This window comes from Acipenser ruthenus, chromosome 5, assembly GCF_902713425.1.
Source record: "Acipenser ruthenus chromosome 5, fAciRut3.2 maternal haplotype, whole genome shotgun sequence".
NCBI lineage: Eukaryota > Metazoa > Chordata > Actinopteri > Acipenseriformes > Acipenseridae > Acipenser > Acipenser ruthenus.
In genome coordinates, this window is record NC_081193.1 from 62,791,127 (window position 1) to 62,818,842 (window position 27,716).

Sequence of the window (27,716 nt, forward strand, 5' to 3'; positions counted from 1 at the left end):
GAGTCTCTTAATTGTATTTTTGCATTTAAAAGTATGTAAAAAGACCCCATGGAATTAAGTACTTCGCCGCAAAGCAACAATTGCTGTGATGGTTTGTGGATAAGACTTCATGCTGACTACATGACTACATATGAAAAATACTTTGAATACAATATGTTTATTTAAAACAATTAGCATTGCTCTGTACATCTTATATTTGATTTTTAACTGTTTAATAACTACTTGAATTTCTTATAGCTTTACATGAAAGTGTACGTGTGTTGTGAATGATATGTATAGTTGGCTAAACAATATCAACCATCTCCATGTTCAGACTGAAAATCTGGAACCCCACTGTGATTATTTTACTATTGTATGTAATACATACTTTAATTCTGAATTTTGATTCAAATATATTACAAACAAGATATAGTCTTACATGTAATTTGTCTTTCAGAAACAGTTGCAGAAAATAATTGTCAAAGATGACTCTAAATGCAACAGTATGATAAAACACAAAAGCTCATTACACTTACTGTCAGAGGATTGAGATAGTCTGGCATAGAGTGAATTAAGGAAACAAGAATTATTTTATAACTGCTATTTCTTTCCTTTAAATGTTGATATATATATATATATATATATATATATATATATATAATAAAACAAATCTGATTAATCCTGTGCTGTTAAGGTGTGAAATGAAGTCCCTGTAGATTTACAACAAAAGCAAACTGTTTGACCTCTTGATTATACTTGAAATGCAGGCTACAAACTTGAGAACCATATAGAATGACAACCCTGAACTATAAGCGTAGCGAATAGCAATTAAGGTTAATTGAGGAGTAATTAAAATCTTTCAAGTGAAACTGCTGGTGCTTCTTTCATCCCAGGAGAGCTCCTGTATTCACACAATGTTGTTTCTCTGGTTTGTTCTCTGAAACTGATACAAAAAAAGCATAATCATGCAGAACAGGAAGTTCAGTGCTGCTTCTGTCCAGTAATGATTTTGAATGCTTACTACTTTGAAGTTAACGAGCTTTTTTTGATGCTCTGCAGCACCCTATTTTCGAGAACTGAGCAACAAGCCAAGTGAAGGGTCTAATATATGGTTACAGTCTAAAAGAAAAAACAGTTTTATCTTTGGCTCATATGAAATCGGCACCCTGCCATTGTAACTCGCTGCTGAAATACAGCAATGGATGAATTAAAAAAAAAAATCTGTCTTCAAAACTTCAACTCTGTCAATACATGCATTTACTGAAAGATATTCTGTCTTGTACAGACCTCCATGTGTAGGTACTTGAAGCAAACACATAGTTTCAAAATGGAAAGGTCTTAAAATGAAGCCAGAATGAGTGGAGAAAATGCTGTTACAGTGCCCAAAGGGTGTTCATTGTTGACAAATGAAACTGTACATAATGCTTTAGTTTACTTCCTAAGTTACTGAGTCAGTTACATTTATTGTTTGAGAGCCCTGCTTGTGCACTTGATAATCCCATAAGGTCAAAAGAACTTGATTCTGATAGCAAGACAACCTGTTTTGTTTTCTGTGAATTATCAACCCAGGTTTTTATCAGAAAAGAAACCAAATCTAAACACTAACATATTCTTTTATGAATCCCAAGTGAAATTGTTAGTTATTTAAAAGCAATATAACATAGATTAAATAGTAAATAATAAAAGGGAAGGACAAGTGCTTTTATCACTCTGGTTGTTATCTAACCTTCATTGGAATAGATCCATCACAAAAATGTTCACCTCAGACACCCCATTATAATGAGACTTGTTAGAGTTGTAAGAAAGATACTCCCTCATAAAACTTCTTTGGGACCAGCAGAGGGAGCAGGAGTGGGTGGGTGGGTGTGTGCGTGCGTGCATGTGTGTTTACAAGCCTTAATGAAAAAGATAAAGTGAAGCAAAAGTATTTGGTGCCATTAGCTCCTTAACAGTCAGGGCTTGTCTGCAAAAGAACACCTGTCCGATTGCGTGTAATGAGATTATTTAGTGTGTTTTTTACCAAATGTGATGGGAGTGGTTGCTGTTTCATTACCATGTCAAATTCCTGCACTTGAAGTGATGTCACTTACTAGCAATTTAGTCCTGAACTATCACTTAAATGTGTTCTGAAGCGTGAGGTACTTTGTTTCCTTTGGGTCTTTTTTGCTGTGAGTCATGACTGCTGCTGTTGGTAAAAGAATACTTTTAACGTAGGCCAGGAACAGAGAATCAAATAGACAGCTGTAGAATCGTGCAGAAAGTCCCTTGTATCACTTGTAAAGGGTTTTTAAAGTTTCATCTTTCAATTTGTGTATGTAAGACCCTCTGAGCTGTTAGATAACAATCAGAAACAGACCCCATCCTTTCTGTGCATGACAGAAAATCTTGTGAAAGATAAAAAGCAGCTGAAAAGTTTGCAGGAATTAAATTAACCATCCAGCCAAATAAATAAATAAAGGATAGTTACGTACGATTTTGAAAGTACTTTAAAATATACTGGGTTAGTATTATATTTATGTCTTAATGTCTGTCAACACAGCCAGTGTTTACTTAATAGATGTATATCACAAGATCTGATATAAAGTTAATGTTGTACAAAGTCAACAATAAGTAAAGATTGTAGGTAAGGTGCTGGGGGCCTTTGCCTAGACTAAATTCATGGAGTATGCAGCACTGATGAATCCCAGCTTAGTGTTTTAATGCAGGGCAAACCATTTTGTTATCGTTGACAGTCACATTAGTAGAAATCCCCTGCTTTTCTACACTGAAAGCCTGCATGTTTTGTTGCTGCTTTGTAGTGGCACATTTCTGTGTTTCTGTGTTGGGAACCGTAGCTATATTACAGTAAGCCTCTTTAATTCACAAAACTGGCAGCTAGAGCTTTCCTTTAATGTAAGCAGCCTATAATTAAGTAAGAACATGTACATTATATTAGCGGTAAACCATCTTGTCGTGTCAGGTCGGTTTAATGAAATCATGCAAAAATCATGTTGCAGTTAAGGTCTTTTTATTCACATTTAATTTCAAGGTAACCAGCAAAATAGGTGAGTGCTTCCTTTTGCATTAGTTGGTTATTAAGTCTATAAATGGCTTTAGGCTGATGAAGTATGCAGCGAAGTCTCATATGATTCCTCCCGGGCATGCAGGCTATTTGAAGGGAAGCTTATGCCAAGAGCCTAATACAATCGCTACAGGGACCAATGGCTTAGTCTGTAAGGCTAAGTAGAGAGGAAGATGTCTGCAGAAACATCCCTGTAATTCTTGTGAGACTCTCTGCCGCAGGGAAGTACAAGAACAGAGAAAAAGAGAACATGTAATGTGTTTTTCCCTACCAAGGTACCTCCCAAAGAAAGGAAAAAAAAACAGGAGGATGAAAATTCATTCATGAGGAGCTTTCATTTGTCACTGCAGAGGAATTCAAAGTACTGCAAAGAGGGCTGTGTTATGCAAGAGAAGGCAGACAAAACTAGGAGGGGGAGCAGACGGACCAAATTTTTGTGGTTTACCAACCTAAACTTGTTTCTGTATCTCCAGGCGATAGGGTTACCTTTTCTTTACCTGAGCTATGGCTCACAGTTTTAATAATGAATGATCCACACATGCTCAAGATGACGCCAGGCAGTGAACCTATCAAAATGCAAAAAGGAACTTTTATATAGCCCCAGAGAATTGTTTTTCTTTATTATTTGAATGTACTCTATTGTGTGAATACAATTCCTGTTAAATCTTTACATAAACATTATACTACTTCGTAACTGATATCGTAACGCAATTATCTATATATTTTTTGGTCTTATTCATGTACACCAATGATTATTGAAAAGCCCATTGAATGAAATATCCCTAAATGAAATAATGTGACAGTCATTTATGAGTTGAATAAATTAGGATGTATTCTGTTTACACTGCTAGCAAAGTCTTTATACACTTACTTAATTAAACATAACTTGCTGTCCTTGTTATCTTCTTATTTTTAATATTTTTGAGTCAGAGTAACACAACTATTATACTAGTAACACACTATTATGTTGGTCCATTGCAGTGGTATTTAATTACATTCTCTGGCGGGCCAGATAAGGCGATGTCAAGCCATGGGACCCACAGGGCACTCATGGTATGCGTATGGGCAGGGGGTTGTTTTAAACAGTCATGAGAATCTGACTATCCAGTCACACTTTACATAACAGAACGTTGCTACACTACACGTGTACCAAACAACTAATACATCTAAGGAAAAACTACTTGCAATGATCACCATTTAATGCAAAGCAAAAATATTTTTCCTGATATTTTCCTGACAATATCCAAACGGCATCTTGCAAACAAATAACTCTACAAATACCACTAATGCTATTAAAAAAGCATGTTAATTACTATGCAGGAAGCATTCAAGCTAACTAATGAAAGCTTGTCAATTATTGATCGATTTATTTATGTTGCATAAAGCATCTAAAGTGCCTGTTTAAAATTCTAAATCTGTATCAACATGTTCTAACTCCAATGTGTTGACATATAAGTGAAAAGTTTTTAAATTAAATACACGACGTGACAGTAAATATTTGTTCATTTCACCAAATGTAGCCCAAGCCAAGCCAGTGTGCCTGTTGTGCAGAGTGTGTTTCTGTCATCACTGTTGCCAAACAGGTTTTATTAAGTCCAAATAAAAGGTTTCTTCTGCTAATTTTATTGTGCTTGAATAGTTTTTTTTGTCTCTTATTTTCTCTCGCTGTTTGTTGTTTTGTCTGTAAATCTCTCTCTGTCTGGGGCTGTTGATGCTGAGTCACTCTTTACCTCACACTTTTTGTAGAATTAGGATATTTATACTGTTGAAATATATTCAAGTTTGTTTTTGATATTATGATATATGGGACTGTCATACTTTTTGACCCACCCGTGAATTATTACCAATATATTTTCAAAATGATGAATCCATCTGTACAACTTTTTTTCATCTGTCAACAACTTGGTTTACATGCAAAAATGAAAATAAGTCTCACACTATTTTGGTTGTACCTTTTGGGCAATTTGGGTTTACATGTAGTTTTCTTTTAGGGAGAGAAATTCTCCTTCTAAATTCAAATAACCTAATTAATATTAAAATATGTGAAGGTATATTTCTGTCAGTGTTCCAATTTGGCCTTGAACGACGACTGATAATGTGCAGCTTTCTTAAACTGGGTTTCCACAAAGTTTTTAGGTTGTGTTGAAGAACCGCAAGTGCAACCTGCCTTCAAAAAAATAATAAAACGAGGGAAACAAAAGAAAACCCAGACATAGAGTTACACAAATACCAAGAAAAATACCAACATTCCGTAAGAGAGTGCTTTAGCTATTCATGTATTATTTGCTAAACACTTTTTGACAGCATATATGTTTATTTTCATATTATATACGTACATATATATATATATATATATATATATATATATATGTATATGTATATGTATATATATATATATATATATATATATATATATATATATATATATATATGCTATACAAGGTTTCCTAGAGAAGGGTAGATTCAGTATTTCTGATCCTTATGCTAGTCTACAAACTGAGCTTAAATCCAGCACTTTAGGTCAATGATATAAAAATGTTTAGTAGAGTACATTTGAAAGTAGATTTTCTGCCACTATAATAGGCTACCGTACTCGCCCACATTTCTCACTAAATAATGTTCATAATAATAATAATAAATACCTGAATCTAATTTTGCCAGTTCACGGGGCGGGAGCAAGGCCATCCGAGGTGATGTTTAACAACACAGAGCTAGTAAGAGATGAAACATATAAAGAGAGGGGCTCTGCCTCTTCGAAGGCCCGACACACAGAAGGGGGTTTTCATCACTGATGGCAAACAGGAGAGGGGCCATTGTCGCTGAGGAGACCCGACAAACAGGAGAGGGGTCACCGTCTGTGAGGAGACCCAACATACGAAGAGGGGTCCTGCCGCTTAGGGGCCTACACATAAAAGAGGCTTCAGAACCTTATCATGCGATGCTAAAAGGTGGGGTTTGGCCGGGGGTCAACTCTGACTCGTGGAGAACCCTCCTCTAAGAGGTAAATGAAGCGCAGCTTAACAAAGGGTTGGAGAAAGTGGAATCACTAACCCCCCAAAGAATGGACCCCTGGCTCCCCACTAAAGACTCCTACATCTGTAGACAGACAAAGAACTGCCAATGCATATAACAATCAGAGATAGACAGAACATTTAACACAAGAAGAAAAAGAAAACATTTAACACGACAAAGGGGTTAGTAAGTTAGTAACTATGTGTAGACCCTCCACACAGTGGAAAGGGAAACACCCTTTCTATTTAGGGGGAAACCTTTGGTGGCCCTGGCAGAAAGGTTGTCCCCACTCCAGACATACTAGCAATGGACTGGTGAGCAGAGGATATTTCGAATGGGGAAGAACGAATGTATGCGTCGAAATCCATTTTAGCCGCCGTACTAATTGCATGATAAGAGGGGAACTGGAACAGCCTTTATTGATAATATGCACTGCATATATGTTATCAGAGTAGAATAATATTGATTTCTTAGACCAAAGATGATCCCATAGCTGAGCTGTCGCGACTACTGGGTACATTTCAAGAAGAGCTGTGGATTTTTGATGTGGTGCTAAGTTTTCGATTTCCATAGGCCATACTCTGTGTAAATTGGAAATGGGGGAGCTGAAAATGGACAGACTATAAATTTTTATAAATGTTGGATTTCTTTTTCAATGAGAGATTGAACTGACTCTGGTTCATGATTAGCAGAATGGAGGTTTTTGCATTGAAAGGAGGAAGAAGGAATTTGACTGAGTCCGGTTGAAAAAACGTTTTCCAGTCCGTCGATTTAACTGGTGAAAATCTTGTCAGGATGATTCAGAAGTTTTTGTGATAGTACTGAAATGTTTATGGGAGTGGAGACTGTGAGCATTGAAGAAAGTCACTTGGGAGCTACTGGGCAGATTGCTTTAGAGTGACCATCCCCCGCAAGTATTGCACTTGTGAATGAAATTACATGCCTGTTTGAACAGAAACCAGTATTGAAATTATTGCAGATTTGTCTTGTCCTCCTGCAAATCTGATTCTGCACCCATATTTGTCTTGCCTTATGGATTGCTCAGGGGTGGCTGAAGAATGTATGGAGTTGGGGGTGGAGATTCTGTTTGAATAGTGAGGAGGAGTGATGCCGACTGCTGATCTGGAGGAGGTTGGCCATGCTATGGCCGCCTTCGGGCAGAGAGATGTTGAGTGACCAGTGGAACAACAGACCCTGCATGCATTAGCTCTGAGATCGCCGAAAATCCTGTTGAACAGATCTGAATCATGATGTGGTTATCTGATGCCAGTATAGCTGCTGCTTTTGATGAGAATGCTTTGTGATAGTCAAAAAACATGGCGCTCAATATCTGACAGACAGCTAGTTCAGCTCTGCAGTTTGGATATACTGAACATAGGACATCTCTGAATATGGCGAAGGCAAGGACGGATTCCCCCAAAGTTAGATTTTTGAGTAATTTGGCGTCTCTGGATTTCAGTGTTACTGATAGATCTCCACAATCCCCCACTCTATGATCTAAGAACTCAGATGTCGCCATCAATAATGAAACTAAACTGATGTCCTTACCTTCTATTATGTTGCGCTGAATTTGCGGGGATAGACTGACGGCGATCTATGGTTGAAGAGACGGAGCCATATGCTGTTGCAGTAGCAAGGTTGTAGACGGGAGGCTCTACTATAGGAACCGAAGTTAGAGCAGAACCGATGGCCGTAGCTGCCGCTGGTTTGTTTACTGCAGGAATGGAGGAGAATACTGAACTTTGTTTCTCTTGCTCCATATTAAACACATGTTTATCCAAATCGCTCAGTTTAGTACTGACTGAAGATAATGTGTCGGTGAATGGCTGCATGAATACTTTTATTTCGTGAAGTATCAGGGAGTGCTCTTGCTGAATTTCGCTGGCTGGAGCGGCTGCCTGCTGGTTTGATGTGCTAGCTGTGGGGATGTCTTGCTCTGGTGCAGATTGCCAGCTGTCTGGTTGAGGCCACTGAACAGCCAATCGTGGCTGGGGGAGCTTTCTTGGGTGGAAAAACTGTTTAAGCCGAGATGGAATTGCAATAAAGAAGAAAAAGCGATTTTCAATTGCTCCCTGCTGGGATTGTGCTGCCATTTTTTAGAAGGGTCTTTTATGAACTTGTTGAGCGTCCAGTCCTTCCAGTACAGTCGCTCAGGAGATGCATCCTGAGCCTGGAGTTGCTTGGATCGGCGCAGATTAACTCCTTGGGCGGCAGGTAGAGATAAAGTATCCTGATCGGGAGGCACCTGTTCAGATCTTACGGAGACACCGGATGGAGAGAAAAATTGATGGGCTGATCAGACCCTGGTTTGAAGCTGCAAGAGAATGCTCTGCTACAGACAAGAAATCCTAAAAATCATCTTAATCCGCAGAAGAGAGGTGCTGTGAGTACTCCATATTAAATGCTTCTTTTGCTGATGAGTAATCAGATGCGAGTCTTGCAATCCGCTTAGCTTTACACCAGAACGAAAAAATACAAGACAGCTACATAGGGGTGACTGATCGTTTAAACAGAGTAGATTTGATTGATGAAAGGAGAGGACAGGATAAAGGGGGCCTAGCTTCTGCACCCCCCCGAACCACACATAATAGGTTATCATTAGAATGTTGTTATATTTTTTATTATTGGGGAACCAGTATTCGATGCTAATCCACCCAGGCGTTTTTGTAACTTTCTGGAACTTCGTTCTGTAAATCTTGCAGCAAGCTGATGTTAAGCCCCGTATTTGTCTTTTTTAACAAATTTCTCGAGCCAAAAGGTTTGTAATTTTCTTTTTCATGTTTCTATTCTTGTTAAACAAAATCATCTTAATCCGCAGAAGAGAGGTGCTGTGAGTACTCCATATTAAATGCTTCTTTTGCTGATGAGTAATCAGATGCGAGTCTTGCAATCCGCTTAGCTTTACACCAGAACGAAAAAATACAAGACAGCTACATAGGGGTGACTGATCGTTTAAACAGAGTAGATTTGATTGATGAAAGGAGATGACAGGATAAAGGGGGCCTAGCTTCTGCACCCCCCCGAACCACACATAATAGGTTATCATTAGAATGTTGTTATATTTTTTATTATTGGGGAACCAGTATTCGATGCTAATCCACCCAGGCGTTTTTGTAACTTTCTGGAACTTCGTTCTGTAAATCTTGCAGCAAGCTGATGTTAAGCCCCGTATTTGTCTTTTTTAACAAATTTCTCGAGCCAAAAGGTTTGTAATTTTCTTTTTCATGTTTCTATTCTTGTTAAACAAATCTTACAAACCCTACAAATTAAGTTTAAGAGGTTTTATTTCAACTCTATACACATTCACTTAAGCCTGGTACTGAGATCAGTAGCCAGCCTGCATCAATAATATAGGAGACCTCTGGCATGAATTCCCAGCTGTACTAATTTAATACATTTTGGGGTATAAACGTGACTTTTTTTGTTCTTGGTAGGTAACTATTATAGATGCTACTTAAGGCTTGTGTAACACGAATTGCATCTTATCTTACTTTAGTAGTTTTTTTTTTTTTATAACTTTGCTCTTAAAATAACAAAACTATAAAGCACTGTCATTTTAGGAGTCACTGCAAATGGCAATAATTTGAAATGTTGATTAAATGGTGTCACATTAAAAACAAGCAAAAAACCATACTGAAAGAAGAGGTCTCTAAACCCCTTGTATGCTTTTTTCTCAACTTGGTACAAAAGCTTGCCTGGGCTATTTTCAGCAGATCTCAATTGTTAATAAAGAATTGCTGGGAACAGCCTTTAGTTATAGTTGAAAGTTGCACAAGGTTACGTCACAAATGGGTTCTTCACTGCTGAAGTCTCATGAACATGTGGCATGGTTTTCGACGTGTGAGAAAGCAATTTACCCAGCCTTTATAAGAACATAAGAGAGTTTACAGCTTCTTAAAGGATCTTGAAGGATCCCAGGGTGTCAGCTTCAACAACATGACTGGGAAGTTGGTTCCAGACCCTCACAATTCTCTGTGTAAAAAAGTGTCTTTTATGTTCTGTTCTGAATGCCCCTTTATCTAATCTCCATTTGTGACCCCTGGTCCTTGTTTCTTTTTTCAGGTCGAAAAAGTCCCCTGGGTTGACATTGTCAATACCTTTTAGAATTTTGAATGCTTGAATCAGATCACCGCATAGCTGTACCACTTTTTGGCCGCACACTTCCTATAGCATGAGAAATGCGTGTAATATGTATGTGCTACATCACATTCTCATGACAATGGTGAGAAAAAGGATTTAAACTGCGTGTAAACCAAGCCAATTTGTGTTGTCTGAGCACTGCTGTGTATCTTTTAATCCAACTGTATCTATCAAAAGAAAATAGTTAATGTAACTTTCCACTGCTGTCTTTGATGAGACTGACACATAGATATCAAAATAGGTTAAAAAAACAACCAGTGCTTGGCTTGGTTGGTTTGTTGTTTTCATTTAAAGCATTTTCAAGATTATTATTATTATTATTTATTTCTTAGCAGACGCCCTTATCCAGGGCGACTTACAATTGTTACATTATACATTATTTCACATTATTTTTACATACAATTACCCATTTATACAGTTGGGTTTTTTACTGGAGGTAAAGTACCTTGTTCAAGGGTACAACAGCAGTGTCCCCCACTGGGGATTGAACCCACAACCCTCCGTTCAAGAGTCCAGAGCCCTAACCACTACTCCACACTGCTGCCCTGATTACCTTGAATATACCTCTTTGTGGAAGCTTCTTAATATATGGAACACAACATGAGGGAAGATGAAAACAAATTAAGGATTTAATCTCTGTAGAAAAAAAGCACTTCAGCTACATTAAAGCTTTTTAAAGTCACCTCCATTAATTCATGCTTCATTTTATTAATCCTCCAGATAGTTTTTAAGACTTGTTCTTATAGTAAAGAGCATACATTTTAAATCATTATACTGAGAAAACATTAATTACAACAGACATGTGGATTAGTGTTATATAAATAAACTGCACAGTAGTCTATATACATTTAAAGTAGTAATTGGTTCAGTTGCAGATATTCTATAAATTTATTATTTTGTTCAGGTTCACTCTGAAATTCGTAATTAATATCAAATCCAGCTTCGGAACAGTTATGTTTCTTACGTTTGCATACACTTCAGGGAGTTTAATTGGTCTCTCATACCATTTGCACTATCAATATTTATAAATATGAATTAAACCATAAGAGAAAGAACTGGTTTAATTTGTATATGCCATGGTATTTCTGCTGCTTGTAATTCAGCGTGCCATTGTACAGTCACTCTGTCAGATATGCTCTCTGCATTCCCTTAGTTCTCGAAAACATTATGTTTGCCATGAATCTGAGTACTATTTCAGGTTCAGGCTCAACCCCATATGAATAATTTGAAGTACAGTGTTGGTCAACAGTTAAAGGGTAAAAAAGGCATTTCATGCCTACTGTTGTCCTAGCAACAAGGGGAGCAATATACTGTGTCCCTTATATAGTTTCCCTGAGGCGCTTTCAAGCAGATGGATGATTAACTTACCTAGTTGAAAATGTGATTATGCATCCCTTGTCTGAAACTTGGGCAAAATCAAATCTATTGGACAGTATTCAGGTGCTACCTGATTCTATAAAGGGTCTCAGCTAAAATATGACTCAATACAATTCAGCTGAGCAAACAAGAACATTGCTTGTGTTCCTGAATTGCCATACTGTGTGTATTAAAACACTCTGTTGGCTCCAGTCCAGCACCTAATAAACAGATGTCCACATTACCTTCACTACATGAAAAAGAGCATCATTGATTATAGTTATCTGTCATCACATGTTCTGATGCATCACATATAATTTATCAGTGGGGTACTATTATATGCAGTAGGCATTATTTAAACTGCATTAAACCAAAGTATTGGTATACCATCTGTAAATAGTTGGATGCCTTTATTGTGATTAATTTGATATGTCAAAAGAGCAGTGTCTTCCCATAGCTTGTTTTAAAGATCTAAGCAATGAGCTAAAGTTGCATAAATGTACCATATTATATGATAAGCCTCTTTTCCATTTGGGACCCACTCTGTTACAGTTCTGATAGTTGGCTAGAGAAATATAGTGCGATCATGGTATGATGAAATTTCTAGGAAAAGAATGTTCCACACTTGGTCATTGTAAACATTGCCAGTGTTATGGCATGTTTCAAATCTTAGCATAAACATTAGAAACACCTTACACTACCAAGAAGGAAAGCATTTGGTCTTATGTCTGTCTAGGTATCCAGATGTTAGAAAAAAAATTAAAGGGAACTCGTCATAAAATAAACAAAATTGTTAAAGTTGCAGTTTGTAAGTATAGTTTATGGAATTGGAAAGATATGTAGCAAAGAAAAGAAATCAGCGAGTTCAATGTGTGTTAAATTACTATGCAAGGCTGCTAATTTTATATAAACAAAAACAACTTCTGGTTGGTCATAGAGGTAACCAATGCACATTTTAGTTTACAGGGGCTGAACTGGCAATAAAATCACAGACAAATGACCAGTCTTGTACATCCCAAAAATATTACACATATCCAAGTAGCCTACAAGCCAAACAAGTTTAGATGAATGAGTCTCTACTGTATGCAAAGACAAATTGCAAGATTAACTTATGATACCCTGAATTTTTTCCACGCTCCGCCTGCTTGTAGTTGTAGAGGAGTTGCAAGCGCTGTTGGCAGGCGTTTTTGCTGTTCTAATCAACCACATACCCGAGCTTCTGTTGGGAAGAACTCTGAGACATCTGGAGGCCACGAATTGTGCCAAAAAGACTAAAGCCTTTCTTTCTTTTGTTTTGTTTTTTTATTTTTTTATTTTTTAACTCTTTTTATTAGATTCCTTTTTCAAGAAAAAAGTTTTAAAACAGAATGGCTTGGGCAATACATAACATTTTGTAATGTTTCACAAATGCTTGCTGGTACGGATGGCTTTCAGATGAGTTCATATCTGGCATTCAGGATGTAGTTTCTTGGCATTTTCTCTCTGCTCTTTATTTTTGCTCTGATTAGGCACATACGACATCTGCTGACTAGTGACTAGTGACTAGTGCCGTATGCAGTAATTTAGCTACTCAATAGTGCTGAATTAAGAAATACGAAAAAATAAAATTCAAAGACATTAAAAACAACTGCTAGTTGAAACAGTTTAATTTCAGTATTTCTTCATTTAGTTACCACTTCATGTTCAGATTGGAAAATCTCCATGTGGTAATTACGATGTGGTAATTCAAAGACAGTATTCTTTCTTGGTTCCTATTTAAATATAGTTTATTTAGAGCTCATGAAAGGAGAGGGCTCTATAGGAGATTCCTTTCATAGCCCTGCAAGTGATTCTTAATTCCTGATGGAAAAAAATACCTTACCATTTAGTCCAGAGGAACTCTCAAGCAGAGACTGACCATTGTGCCAAATTTGAAGGTGTCCTAATGTCCACTGGAGACTAGGTTGATACCACAGAACTAATTTCCTTTGCTGTATTTGAACCTGGGAAAGGTGCTTGACAATCCTTAAACTGGATCTAATATGGCTGCCATTTTTGCTGTTTAGTAACGCTTTTGATGAACATCAGCCACTGAGTTACTGTTTTTTTAACAAAGGTTTATACCTGTATTGTCATATTCTCTTAGTCAAGTTTGATTATGAGGGTCATCCAGTGAAAACTGTTTTAACCTTCACTATTTCTCAACAAACATTGCATAACATTTTTAGTTTGCAACAACACCTGTTTTATATATTCATTTTACTTTATTTTTACAAAGCATTATATTAGAGGTGGCATTTCCCCTACACTATGCTACAGGGGTTTCTTCGCTTTGGGCCTCAAAATTGCCAATGTCTAGTTTACTGTTGTCACTGTTTTCTCTTTCTTTTTTTTTTTTTTTAAATTTAGTCATTGCCCATTATTTTTTATTATTTTCTCCCAATTTGGAATGGCCAATTATTTTTAGGCTCAGCTCACCGCTACCACCCCTGCGCTGACACGGGAGGGCGAAGACGAGCACATGCTGACCTCCGAAGCGTGTGCCGTCAGCCGACCGCTTTTTTTCACACTGCGGACTCACCATGCAGCCACCCAACAGCTACAGCGTCGGAGGACAACGCAGCTCTCGGGGAGCTTACAGGCAAGCCCACAGGGGCCCGGCCAGACTACAGGGGTCGCTGGTGCGTGGTGTGCCGAGGACACCCTGGCCGACCTAACACTCCCTCCCCCCGGGCGGTGCTCGGCCAATTGAGCGCCGCCCCCTGGAAGCTTCCGTCCTCGGTCGGCTGTGGAATAGCCTGGACTCGGACTCGCGACGTCCAGACTATAGGGCACATCCTGCACTCCACAAGGAGCGCCTTTGCTGGATGCGCCACTCGGGAGCCCCCACTGTTGTCACTGTTTTGCAATACAATTTAAACTGGTTTTATCTGGCCACTATATTAATTGAATATATATGTAATTGTTTGTATTGCCTAAATTCAGTATTTCACTAATTAGCAAAAATAAATACAGTCTAACTTCATTATAACGAACCCCCTGGGACCTGGAGAAATGTTCGTTATATCAGGTTGTTCACTATAATAGGGTTTGGCAATTTGCTGTATCAGAATGATGAAGAAACGCCCAAATTGAATTTAACATCTTTATACAATATTCTTTCAAGACAACTTCACATTGATCAACATTTAAACTGTATATTTAAAACAAAACAGTAAAGAAATGAAAAAAAAGTACACTTACATGCTGAATACAGTACGTGTCCTCACACTTGATTCGCACTACAATGGGTTATCTATGAATCAGCCTTATCTTCGAATTAGCCTACCAAGGTCTTTGTTTTCACTGAGAGAATAACACATTCACACTGGACAAAGTTCAATGTCAGTCACTACCGAGATCTTATCCAGGTAGATTTTGTAAAAGTGATCGTTCTAATAGGGCTAATTTCCATTGAAAGAAACAGTTCTTACTGCTTGGATCATTAAAAAAGGGGGTTCATTATAGTAAAGTTAGACTGTATATTTAATTTTATTATACTATAGATTGGAACCAAAGGTAACAGTGAGCAATTTTCATTGACTGATTTATGTAAACAAAGTTAACAGGACATGGTTAATAAGTTAGGCCCTATATAAGCTCTTTTCTGCCAAGAATGTTTTTGCAGACAAAGCACTTTACACCTACAGGGGAAATGAAAACACTAAGATAAACCCTACAGGTCATGCAGATAATCCATCTCCTACCACTCCTAGGCAGACGGTCATGAATCTGGAATACAGCAAATCCTCCTCTCCTGCTTATCAGAAATAATGCTTGTAGATTGCTGGTACAATCCACTGTGCTTTTATCATATATTGTAAACAAAGGATGCAGTATATAACGACAATAGTCTGGAAATGTAAGCCTCCAGCCCAAAATAATAGATCGCCAACTCATGATTGGCTAGCAGGTTACACCTGCATTTTAACTGCCAGTCAGTGTATTCCCTATAATATGGATATAGTTATTGGAAGACTGTTCTCTCCTTGTATTGCTACAAGCTACAATGCTTTCTTATTGTGCTCTCATGTAAGGCCGTGAAGCTAAACCACTGCACGCAAATATAGAGGTTCCCCATAAAAAATAACAAGATTGCATATCAGGTTTTAGGTGCCAGTCACCATATCCTAGGCTGGACAAAGAACCACTTTTAAACCAATTTAAACTATACATGGATGATACAAATATGCATGGATTACATATTACATTTGCAATGGATTTGAACTGAATATGACTGTAAAGCTTGAGTCAGGTATGCTTGAAATCCTTCCTTATCCTTGTATCACCCTTGCATGCAGTAGTTCTTGATTTAAACTTGTATTTTACAACCTTGCATACTTTGCTTAATCAAGCATAATTCTTTTTTTTAGAATGGGTGGTTAATCCTTGTAGTGTAAGCTTCCATAAAGGCAATAATGTTCCAGTGAGAGAAGAAAGCTTGTGTCCCTAAGGTTACACATCACTGGAATGTCTGTTTTCTAATAAAGTAGAATGCACAGTATGCTAAACTATTAACAATTCAGACACCAATGAATTATACTTTATTTAATTTTGTTAGCTGTGCCTTTCTGTAAAAAGTATGAGTGATGAGCACATCAGTTTATAGCTAATTAATTCCTGGGTTATTTTAATGAAACTAAATCTCCTCAGGATGGTGGAATGAGACAAACCAGAAATACAGCATTATGATAACAGCAGGTTTAGCCAATTGGTGTTTCTTTATTAAATTAAATTAAGAAAGCTCCATGAATTCCTAAGTCATTAATTTGTATGAAGTATTAAAAATTATTCATATTTTCTATTTATGTCTTAGGGGTAAAGTTTGACAAAGTGCACACAACCTTATTTTAAATGTTTAAATGGTGGGATTTGGCCAACAGGTACTGTAGAGATGAGGACTATTGAAAAAAGAAAGTCGTTCAGTAGCATTAACACCTAATCTCACCACACCTAACCATCACATTCCAAAGGACCCCCAGAGTTCAGAATGAGTAGTGTACCCCCATGTGACAGACACATTTTTATATCCTGCATATCTCTGTTGGAGTGACAGAGTAGCTTTGTCAGTGGGATATGCTTACTGCTGCCCATATAACAGTTGAAAACCACCAAAATCATTTCACTTGTGACCTAAACCCAATTCCAATCCTGAGGCATTTGGCTTGTAGCCCAATTCCAATCCTGAGGCATTTAGCTTGTGAATTAACATTCTGTGCCACCAAGCCTCCTGTCATTTATCGAGCACTACCTTGTCCATTCATAGAGCTGGGTTTCAGAATGGACCTTATGCATCACAACTAATATAATCCCCCATAGCAAAAACAGTGTTTTGATCTAAACCAAGATTTCCTGGCAACATCTGTCAGCACTGAGCTGTCTCCTATGTGAGTCATACACAGAGCTGCCTTGTAGGCTACTGTATAATGGGCTGTTTATATCAGAAGAAGTGACCACAACACTCTGTGGGATTGTAACCTGTTGTACGGTGCAGACAGTAGTTAACGTGATTCAGGAGGTTTGGTGAGGAATAAGGCCAAAAGAATAGAGACATTTTTGAGAAGTAGGGTAGATACTGTATGTCACAGCTTAGTGCCTTTGATAGTGCAGCAGTAGTCTTGCAAATATTTAATCATAAGATGCAATGTCATAAGATCTTCTTGAACTGCCTTTGGTAGGAACTTGGCATTACATTTGTAAGCTTGTCCATATCCTTAAAGAAATCTGAAGTCCTTTTTGAGTATATTCAAATACACACTGTATTGTTTCAAATACTGTACTTGGTTCTTTGATTTGATATCCATAAGATGTTTGTGAACCGTCTACCCTGATTTTAAATCAGTTATCCATTTTTTCAAGTTGGCTGTGGAAAGGGACTTAGGCTTGGAACCTTCCACTAAACAGGTCAAACACCTTAAAATTGTCTGTTTTTCAGATGCTCAAAACCTAGATAATGGAGTTTTGTGAAAAAGACTAGTTTCCATGGAGATTGTTTTCTTACCTGCTCTCTTGTATGAATTATAATATGTATCCAGTGCCCCCTTGCTATAAGGCTCTCAATTATGACGTGCCTCAGATATAACGCTCCTACAGCATGTCCCCCAATTCCCTATACTAGTGATTCATGCAATATTTCTACAGTAAATATAGTACTGGTGTTGTTCAAACTGTAAACAACTTCTCAGTCCAACTTCCGTTTCTGTTTCTCACTTTTGATACAGTATCTGAGCTGAGGAAAAGCTGCGCTGGCACTTTATAACACAGACATCTTATTCATCATTTGTTTTATAACTAAATAAATATTAGGCCTATTACATGGTTATCTTTCCTAATGTATTTACTTTTTTTCTGCGAGAGGAGCTGCAGCTTTCTCCGGGAGACGAGATGCGTCAGCTTCGTTTCAGCCCCACTCCGGCAGCTGAACCTGGGGCGAGCCCATTCCCTCTTCCCCTCTCCCGACCCGCTCTCCTTCTCACACTTGGTTTGCTCGTCTGTCACTTCGAACTGAACTCCAGACCGCCGTTTAGCCAGGCTATTTGTAGTTTAAAAACTGCTAATTAAATCCACGCGTGGGAATGTTACCTTTTTTTTGTTGTAAAAAATACAACGTTGATTACATGGTGCTTTATGTATGGTTAATTAATGGAAAGTTACATTTTTGCTTCACTATATGTGCATTATAACGCTCATATTGTGTGCCCCCCGAGACCCGCGTTATATTGAGGGAGCACTGTATTTAGAAAAAGATTACCCCTCATCAAATTTTTTTCCCCTCATTTTGATTGCTGCCCCTGCGTTGGTTGACTGAGTTGGAAAAACAGGCCTCCAAGGTGTCAGTGCTCTGCCAAGAAATAAAAGAATATCCCTCACAATTAGTAATTATTAGTGAGAGGTGTTTGTAGGATAGGGTTGTGACTCGAGAGTGAGATCAAGATTGGTCAAAAGTAAAGGAACAAATTGCAATGAACCTTTTTCTGCCTAATTTGTAAGCTTCTGACAGCACCATTGCAACAAATGATTATGACTTGATCCAAAGATCAACCAAATGAACAACCATAGCTCAGATAGAAATGACTTCTGTTAAAATATAGTATTTTTTATTATTATTACAATGTTAAAGGGACTTCTGATGCAGACGCACGCATGTTCTTTTCAGTTGTTAAACTCAAGTCCTGTGTATTTCTTTTTTTATAATCGAAAGTGTTCTAATTTGAATGTAAGTTGTGCCTTTTTGTTTAACTATTATGCACAACAGTGTTTTTAGTTATTGGATCTTCTGTTAAAAAAAAGCAAATGTTTGTTCTTTATTTTAAAAAATTAAACATCAATGCATACGATAATCGAATACGAAATTAGGATGCCAATTGCACCTCTATTGCTATGTGCTGTTATTTATTACAGGGGAGTTTCTTAATAGAGGTTAAGTGAAGTTCAAACATCATTCTTTTATAAATAAAATTATTTATTTTTATTTCTACTAAAATAAATGACTGGAGTTATCTTTACAGATAAACACATTTAAAGTGTTACAGAACACCTTGCAAAGCTTACAGGAAACTCATTGTGTTATCTTCACCGTGTCCCATGTTGTCCGTATCAAAGCGTGATACTTTTATACATGCTGCTGAATGTTTTGCTTTTTTTAATCACACATCATGAGTCATAAATCAACTGGGCAATACATTTCTCAACATTTATTTGAGAGCATTCTCCAGGAGGAATATTTTATAAGGATGGCAGTGTATCCAGATCACACTCCCTCCTACAACAATGCTGTTTTTTTGTTTCCAAAATAAGCTACCAGCATTGTTGCAGGAGGGAACATGAACTGGATACTCTGCGCTATTTAGAAGAAAAAATTATCTTTCTCCTGACGAAGGTTCCCAGGTAAAAGTGGAAAAACAAAGTAATTCTCTAGTCAATTTACCTATGATGTGTTAATAAAGAAAATTGCTGTGATATACACTACATGGGATACATTAAAGGTAAAGTTTTATGAAAAAATACAAACTTATGGTTCAAATTGTGGTTATGCCACACAGTTCAGAAAGTTAACACTGTCCATAGGGAGCATTTCATAATCTGAATTGGACAGTAGCATTTCTGATCAAATCTATTCCGAATGCCAATGAAGTGGTGTTAAAGCTCATTTACACAGAGATGAGTTCTCTTGCCAAATTGACTTGATAGACACCCAGAGTAATGCAGTATAAAAACTAAGACTGTTGAAGAAGCCAAGTAAATAACCTTTGAAGAAAAAAGTGTTAATGTTAATGACTGTAGCTTGTTTGGAGTTAATTTGAAAAACTCATTGTGAGCAAGTTTGTGGTGTTGTCATTAAAAAAAAAATATATATATATATATATATATATAAAAAAAAAAAAGGGAATGACCTTTCTTTTATAGCTATGCACTATCGGAGAACAACGCAACTCTCGGGCAGCTTACAGGCAAGCTCGCAGGCGCCCGGCCAGACTACAGGGGTTGCTGGTGCGCGGTGAGCTGAGGATACCCTGGCCGACCTAACCCACCCCCCCCCCCCCCCGGGCGGCGCCAATTGAACGCTGTCCCCTGGAAGCTCCCATCCTCAGTCGGCAAAGGAATAGCCTGGACTCGAACTCGCGACATCCAGACTATAGGGCACATCCTGCACTCCACACGGAGCGCCTTTACTGGATGCGCCACTCGGGAGCCCCATACTCAACCTTTTATGGCATGCATAGTATTTAAATGTACCCCTAATGGCACCTTCTAAAGCAGTAATACATGGGCCTGTTATTTTTCAACACATTAAAACGTTAGCAGGTCATTCTGAAATGTACACCTGAAATGTGCTACAGTATCCACCACTTACACCGTACAGGGTTATTTCGGGCAGCCGTTTATATCTGACAAACAGAGTTTGCTGTTTGCCATTCCCATTGATTTCAATAACAAAGGCATTGTTTATACCGTGTTAAGTACACCGTATATTTCGGGCAAACTCAGCTGTTTAGATTTAAATAACAAATGCACTGCTTATACTGTAGTAATCGCTCTTACTAATTCACCAATTAGCTGTTTTCACCTCGTTACATTGCCATTCACATAGACTGTAATACAAAAGGCAGCACTTTACTGTAGTCTTATATGGCTGGAAAGAGAAAAGCGATGCGCATCAACACAGAAATTCAGTGTAAATAAAATGTCTCTGTTAGATGCTGTGCGCTTGCTAAAGCATGCTTGGAACTCTGTCAGTCAGCAAACAATGCAACGTTGCTTTAAAAAATTGGGGACAATGTGGGAATGGACCTGATTATGGACTAGGGAAGGGGATGGGAGTACTCTAAATAATGTGTGTTTGTAAACCGCGTTCTCTCTGTGTTTTGGTGCTTGTGTGACTTAGAGCTGAAAGACTGCCTGTGTGTGAGAGCGTCACTGAGGGGATGGGAGCAGGTCTAACACGACCAGTCAGAGAGGGAATGTTGGACCAATGAGTGAGGAAAGGGGAGGGACTTGGGTGTGTGTGTGGCGATGACAGTTTGAAAGGGAGAAGCGGGATCTGGCAGTGGGAGAACTGAGAGAGACAGTTAAGGAGGTTGAGTTTGTGAGTGAGAGGAGAGGAATGCGAGCCATTGTTCACTAAAAGCTAAACCATAAATAAATACAGCAGTTTCCTACTGCTTTGAACCACAACTGTTTGTCTCATTGTATCCTGGAAATCCCGCAGCTCAGCACTACAATATGTAAATAAATCCTGTTTGCCCGCGGGGCGTATCAACTTCAACCTCCGTCACAATCTCCTGCCTGACACTCAGCAGCGAATGCACGCATCCACATGGCAGACAGCTACTCTGTCACAAGCATTAATACCCTGTATCTTTCTAAGCAAAGGATTTAGGGGAGCTCCGTAATAAGAGCTGAGCTCCCCTAAATCTCATAATATAGTACAGTAATTGTTACAGCTATGTATAATTAGTCCCCATGGAAATCTGCAGTCAAATTTCCTAAAAAACTGCAAAGAAAAAAGTGTGTTTTTTGCAAAGAACTTGTCAAATTCTGCAGGCAAAGACTTTTTAATGAAAAACAGTGTTAACGAGTATTAATAAAGAAGAAAAAGTAAGTCACGTTACTAAAATCTGAAAAAAACAGAAATGCCATATTTTATGGAAATCAAAGAAAAAAACACATACAATAGAGAGAGTTCACTTTTTGTTTTTAAACTGTTACAGCACTGACTATTGGATGTCATTTTTAAAAATATACAAAAAAATAAATGAAATACAGTTATGGTCAAAACATGACTATTTAATTACATTAGTAATAATATTTGCCTAGCAGAGTAAGATTTTAGTGGTGCACTGGGATTCAAATTAGCATTGGTACATTTTACAAATGCACTGTTTACTGTGTACGAGGCTTGGAGCATTTTTGTACAAATGTAACGGTATTTTTTAGAAACATTTGTTGTTCACCAAAATGTTGTAATTTTAAAACATATCCACATCAAGACAGCACATAAATAGTTTGGAAGCTGTGACAAGCAGTTGGAAACAGTGACAGGCAACACTGATTGGCTGATAAACTAGCATTTTTGTTTCTTTGACCAAGGCCACAATGTGAAAGTGCTACCATCACATACCACAAAACAAACAGGAAAGTAACTATTTAAAAAAAAAAAAAAAAGTTCACAAAAATGTTACGTCATCCCAAGCAATCAGATAATATCTGTTATAGTTCACCGCCCCCTTCCTTTTTGAGCATTCATGTTACTACACCAAAAACGTGTGTATTTCCATATATAATTAGAATGACATCTTTCAGGACCTGCAGCATAGGGAGTACAAGCAAGGTCCTAATTGTTTTTCTCTGACCTTTCACATAGGAGTAACAGAACAACGCTTTGCTTTGAACTTGCGACTAATCTATGAAATCCTTTTGTAAACAAACAAAAATAATAATAATAATCTTACCTCATTTCGTTCTTCAGTGGTCGTTGTCACGGTCTTCCGCTGTTTTAACAGAAGCTATGACGGTGAGTTATTGGAAATACTGGACTTGCATTTTGCATTTGTGCCGTTATATTTCGGTGCTAATTTAGATGTGTTTCCAGAGCTCACCGATGGCCTTATGAATCTCTCTATAGCTGAACTAAATCTCACACTGAAACCCTGCCACACTTCTCACTATACAAATAGCGTGTATATGCGCTATAACATGTACAGTAATAGTAGGGAGCAAATGTTTGAGTTATCATTTTTTCAGGGAATCCTGGAGGGAATATATAATAGTATTTAAAACAGGATTCATTTTACCACCTTTTTACATATCCGCCCTTATTCTGGTCCCAGCGCAGTCAGATACGCGATGTATTACTGTCGTTTTTATTGCATTTTATTGCATACATCTTTTGTATTAGTGTAATGAGTGTCTTAATAAAGATTTTTAACCGCATACACGCTTGTTTGTTTTGACTACTGTACTGGTGATTGGGGTACATTTTAAATGTCAGGTTCTTGTGTAGGAGTTTATACCATCCATCGCTTACTGCGGGTGAATCACGTTAACACAAACGCACCTGTTCTAAGTGGTGGTGAATGTACTGCAATTAGCTTTGTAGCTTCTACAGTCCGTAGTTATTACTCTCTTATTAGAACAGGAGCAAAAAGAAAGAAAAATCCTGGCATAGGAATAAGGAACATGCAGTGCTAGAAAGTTAGAAAGCCAAAAAAGAACAATCACATTGATTTATATGTATACTGATTAGTTTTGTAGTATTTCTAAATGTAGCACTATTGAATATTTTATAGCTATGCATGAAACAACGGAACCTAACTGTAATATATACTGTATAACTATGGGTATGGAAACTGGTAACTAAATAATAAAATAGTGGCACTGTACTGCATATATAAAATATTGAGACCAATTGAGAACAGTCAAATGAACATAATATCATCATTGTGTACGTGTTCAGTAAATGAAAAACAAGATACTCAATTACAGTGCTTTAAGTGCCTTCCCCGATGCTGAGCCTGTGGGTGGTGTTGTGTGTTTCAGAAACCAAGCCAGCCTGCATCTTCCACGGGGTGGAGTACTTTGATGGGGACATGTTTCGCATGGACGCCTGCCGCTTCTGCCGCTGCCAGGGTGGCGTCTCGATCTGTTTCTCTGCGCAGTGTGGGGTGCTGCACTGCGACAGATACTATGTGCCAGAGGGAGAGTGTTGCCCCGTCTGTGAAGGTAAACATCACATGAACAGTAAACATTTGGAGAATATACAGTTGCCTGTACCTTGGAGCTTGATCTCCTCAGATATCAGAATCTAAGATGCTTGGGCTTCGTTAATTTGTTTATGGCACCTCTTAGAAAAACCTGGTTCTAAATTTGTGTTGGTGGCTCAGCAGAGGCCCTCTGTCCGGTAGGCCAGAGGTCATCCAATGCCCCTGCATTGTGTTAGAGGGCACTGTGCTGTGGGTGGTGCTGCCGTTCAGATAGTCATTTCTGCTTTGTAGGCATTAACCCTATATTTTCACGTTACTTTCAAACAGCATTTAATTTTTATTTTATTTTACTGTAACATGCCCCAAACATTAAATGGATCACCCAAAGTGTCTTATAGAAGCAAGAGCATGTGCCATCTAGTGACATGCCACTTTGGTATGTTCTGTACAGACGGTGCTGGCGCTTTGATACTTTGGCTGATCTTTCCTACTATAGTAGCCCACAGCTAATTCCAATTCCAATAATTCCAATAAGAACCACAACATCATAAACTGAAAAGAATTGCCAACATCATAAAAAGGTAAAGGGACAGTAAAAAAATGTTACTTTCTCTCATAGAAAAAAAGTGTATTCCCTCCCAGAAAAAAGCATTTATCAGTATAGGGTTAAAGATTATGTGGGACTCTTTTGAAGAATAGCCATGTTGTCAACTCTAGCTACATCCCAAAAGCATGCATAGAAAATCCCCCTGCCATAAGTTTGCGGAGATGCATATCCCTGGAGACAAGTATATACAGTAGTGGAGGCACAAGTACGGTACATCTGTCATATTTTTTACATATATATGAAGAACTGCTTGTCCCATTGTGATGACACTTGGCAAGGTAATAGTTCGGAAAAGTTAAAGGTAAAATGTAATAGTTTTTTAGACACAGTTACTTTGCAGTTGGCTCTTAAGCACACTGAATATATGTCAATTATGTAATACATTTTATTATGGCTAGACTATCTAATAATTTGAAATGAATGCGTTATGCAGCAGTGCTGTGCATGGGAATAAGCTACAAGTCCTTCTACAGCTGGATGGAAATAGCAGCGCATAAACAAGCTGTTATAAACGAGTTGTCTTTCAAAATAAAAGTTCCGGAGGATGATGTCATGATGACTTCAGACTAGAATGTTAATTCCAAGAGGTTAAATTGATTTTTTCTTTTTTTTTTTTTGGCTTCTCTCGGCTCATATCGGTCTCACTCGGCCATTAAAAGGTTTTCTCTGCTTTTTCTGGAGAAAAAACGACTAGAGACGTGTGCTTGACGTCTTTTTGATGATGTCGGACAGGGTCTGACATCGGACCGGAAGGGAATAATTGTAATGTCGGACCTGGTCCAACATAGGACCGCAAAGGGTCCTACAATTATTCCTTTCCGGTCCAATGTCTGACCCTGTCCAACATCATCAAAAAGCCGAGAAAAGCTTTCAATGGCCAAGTGAGGCCGATAGAAGCCGAGAGAAGCTGAAAAAAAAAAGCTGAAATGTTGAAACAAGCACTGATATACGATAACATTGAATTGAATCAAAGTTCAATATTGTCTAAACCTTAAATCATATGCCAAATTAATCCATCATATTTATAGCCAGAATTCTATGATTACTATGACATATATATTCATGTTTAAGTCAAACTTTTGATTGCACTTGGATATGAATGTAGTTTTGATGGTAAGATAGGATATTGTGGTAACACCTTAGAATACTTCATAGTAAAGTATTGTTTATACTTAGCTAAAGGCAGGTTTTGAGAAGGTATCCAAAAACATGTTTACTTGTCTCAAGATAGCTTAAGGATTTATGTTACAATTACTTTATCATAACTTTTACCACTACATGTTTCAAACATATTCTACCATAGCACTTCTCTTACACTGTCTTGTACACTAGGTATTCAGTACATATTTTACTATAGCAATACAGCCTAGAGGTACGAGTTCACTGCTTTGGATACTTTATACCTGCTCCATACACGGCAGCTGCACCATGTAGAGTTGCTACACAACGATTTGGTAGCAGATTTTAATAACAACTTTTGTTTACGTAATATGCATTATACAAATCCAAAGATTGAATTTTGCATTTGAGTGACATTTAATGTGTGATTTATAGTATGCACACATTTAATTTGTTTGTTTAAAAAAAAAAAACTATCATCACTGCAAATGCGTCTCTGTTTTAATAATTGGGAGTATGGAATAGAGTCACGACAAGCTTTCGGATGTGAAGAGTATGAGTGTATCTTTGTAGAAAATGGTGGTGTTGATGGCAGGATTAGAAACAAAGATGGTGATGTCTGAAAATTATATATTTTAGAGATGTTCCATGCATACGCCAAAGCTGGATGGAGCTGGTCAATAAAATTAATGAAATAATTTAATTCTTCATTAGTGTTAATTGAGATGCAGAATATTTAATCAATGTATATAAGATAGATGTATTTCCTCTGAATTCTTGAAAAACTTTCTTTTCAATCCATCCTATAAAAAGGGCCCCATGCTGACACCTCTTACTTGTTTATAAAACTTTCCATGAAAGGAAAAACAATTAAAAGAAGGACAAGTTCCGCAAATTTCAGAAGAATATGGGTTGCAGGTTCTTTTACTGTCCGTTTATCAAGGAAGTGCTTCAGTGCTTGTAAACCATCACTGTTGGGGATAACTGTGTAGAGGCTTTTGATATCCATTGTGAAGAGAATGCGATTTTCACCTTTTCTATGTAAGGCAAAAGTATCTAGTATTTGCAAAAAATGTGGGTTTTCTACAGTTAGATTAGATGCAGATTTTGGTAGTAAGTTATTAGAGATGGCAGTCATGATTGTAGATGTGATTGTTGTTTGAGGCTATTGGATAAGCGCATATGTAGAGAGAGAGAGAGAGAGAGAGAGAGAGAGAAAATGACTAGGAATAGTTATGTTCTGGAAGACATGGATCTCTTGGCCTTGAAGCGTTTATTAGTTAATTAACATTTAACCAGGAAACACATTTAGACCGACCATGCAAAAAAAGCATTATGTTAGATTCAGTACTATAAGTGAATGTATAAGTACAAACATATAACCTAATAATTCCAGCCATTTACTTCCTAATTATATAATATCCTAAACTGGATATGGCATGTACTTGCATTGGTGACTTCACAGGTTCTCACTTTTCTAAAAAAAAAAAAAAAAAGTTACTATGTGTGCAAATCTGTAAGTAATTTGTGCTACCAAGTCAAAGTTATTCAGCTTCAAAGTTTTAACTAAAATTATGTTTCTCCTTTTGGCTTTCACACTTTCTGATATCTCTAAGTTGGCATAAAACCCAGTCCTATTTAGGTTGCATGTAGACTCTAAATTAGAAATCAAATACGATTGCCTTAAAAATAGACTGAACTGTAAGCAAAATGTAAAGCCAGTAATCATGCTATTTGTTGTCCAGCAACCAAGTTCCCCCAAAAAAGATACCTACCAGATAGATGTATTGATTTTGCTAAATCAGGAATTCCAAACTTGATTCTGCCTCACCCATCTGTATTATCGCCCTCAGATCCCATCTACCCTGTGCTCAACTTTGCTGGCTGTTACGTCAACGGACAGATCTTAGCGCACGGTGACCACTGGAGAGAGGATGACTGCACTTTCTGCCAGTGTATCAGTGGGGATGCCCGCTGTGTGGCGGCAGCGTGTGGCCATAGCTGTCTGAACCCCGTGGATGTCCCTGGGGAGTGCTGTCCGGTGTGTGAAGGTAAGAAATGCTTGGAGAAAGGGTGGGAATGTTTAAGGATTTTGAAAATGTGCTTAGGGGTAACATTGTCCTTTTAACACTTAAGTGGCTTATTTTGTATTTATCTTTTGAAATACCCTTCCAGGATGTAATTCTAATTTATATCAGTTTTGTGTTTTTTGGGGGTTCCT

General features: G+C 37.7%; 1 protein-coding gene across 2 annotated transcripts in view; it reads left to right on the top strand.

The window, feature by feature from the left end:
• The window catches only part of LOC117403084 (cysteine-rich motor neuron 1 protein-like), a 287,122-nt gene that overhangs the window by 151,210 nt on the left and 108,196 nt on the right, over positions 1-27,716 (top strand). Inside the window, exons 6-7 of one of the 2 annotated variants that reach the window (XM_034004989.3) lie at positions 23,606-23,788; positions 27,349-27,546. In XM_034004989.3, coding sequence (XP_033860880.1) covers positions 23,606-23,788; positions 27,349-27,546 — 381 coding nt within the window. The remainder of the gene's footprint in view (positions 1-23,605; positions 23,789-27,348; positions 27,547-27,716) is intronic. The other variant, XM_059024357.1, reaches the window with a different exon arrangement.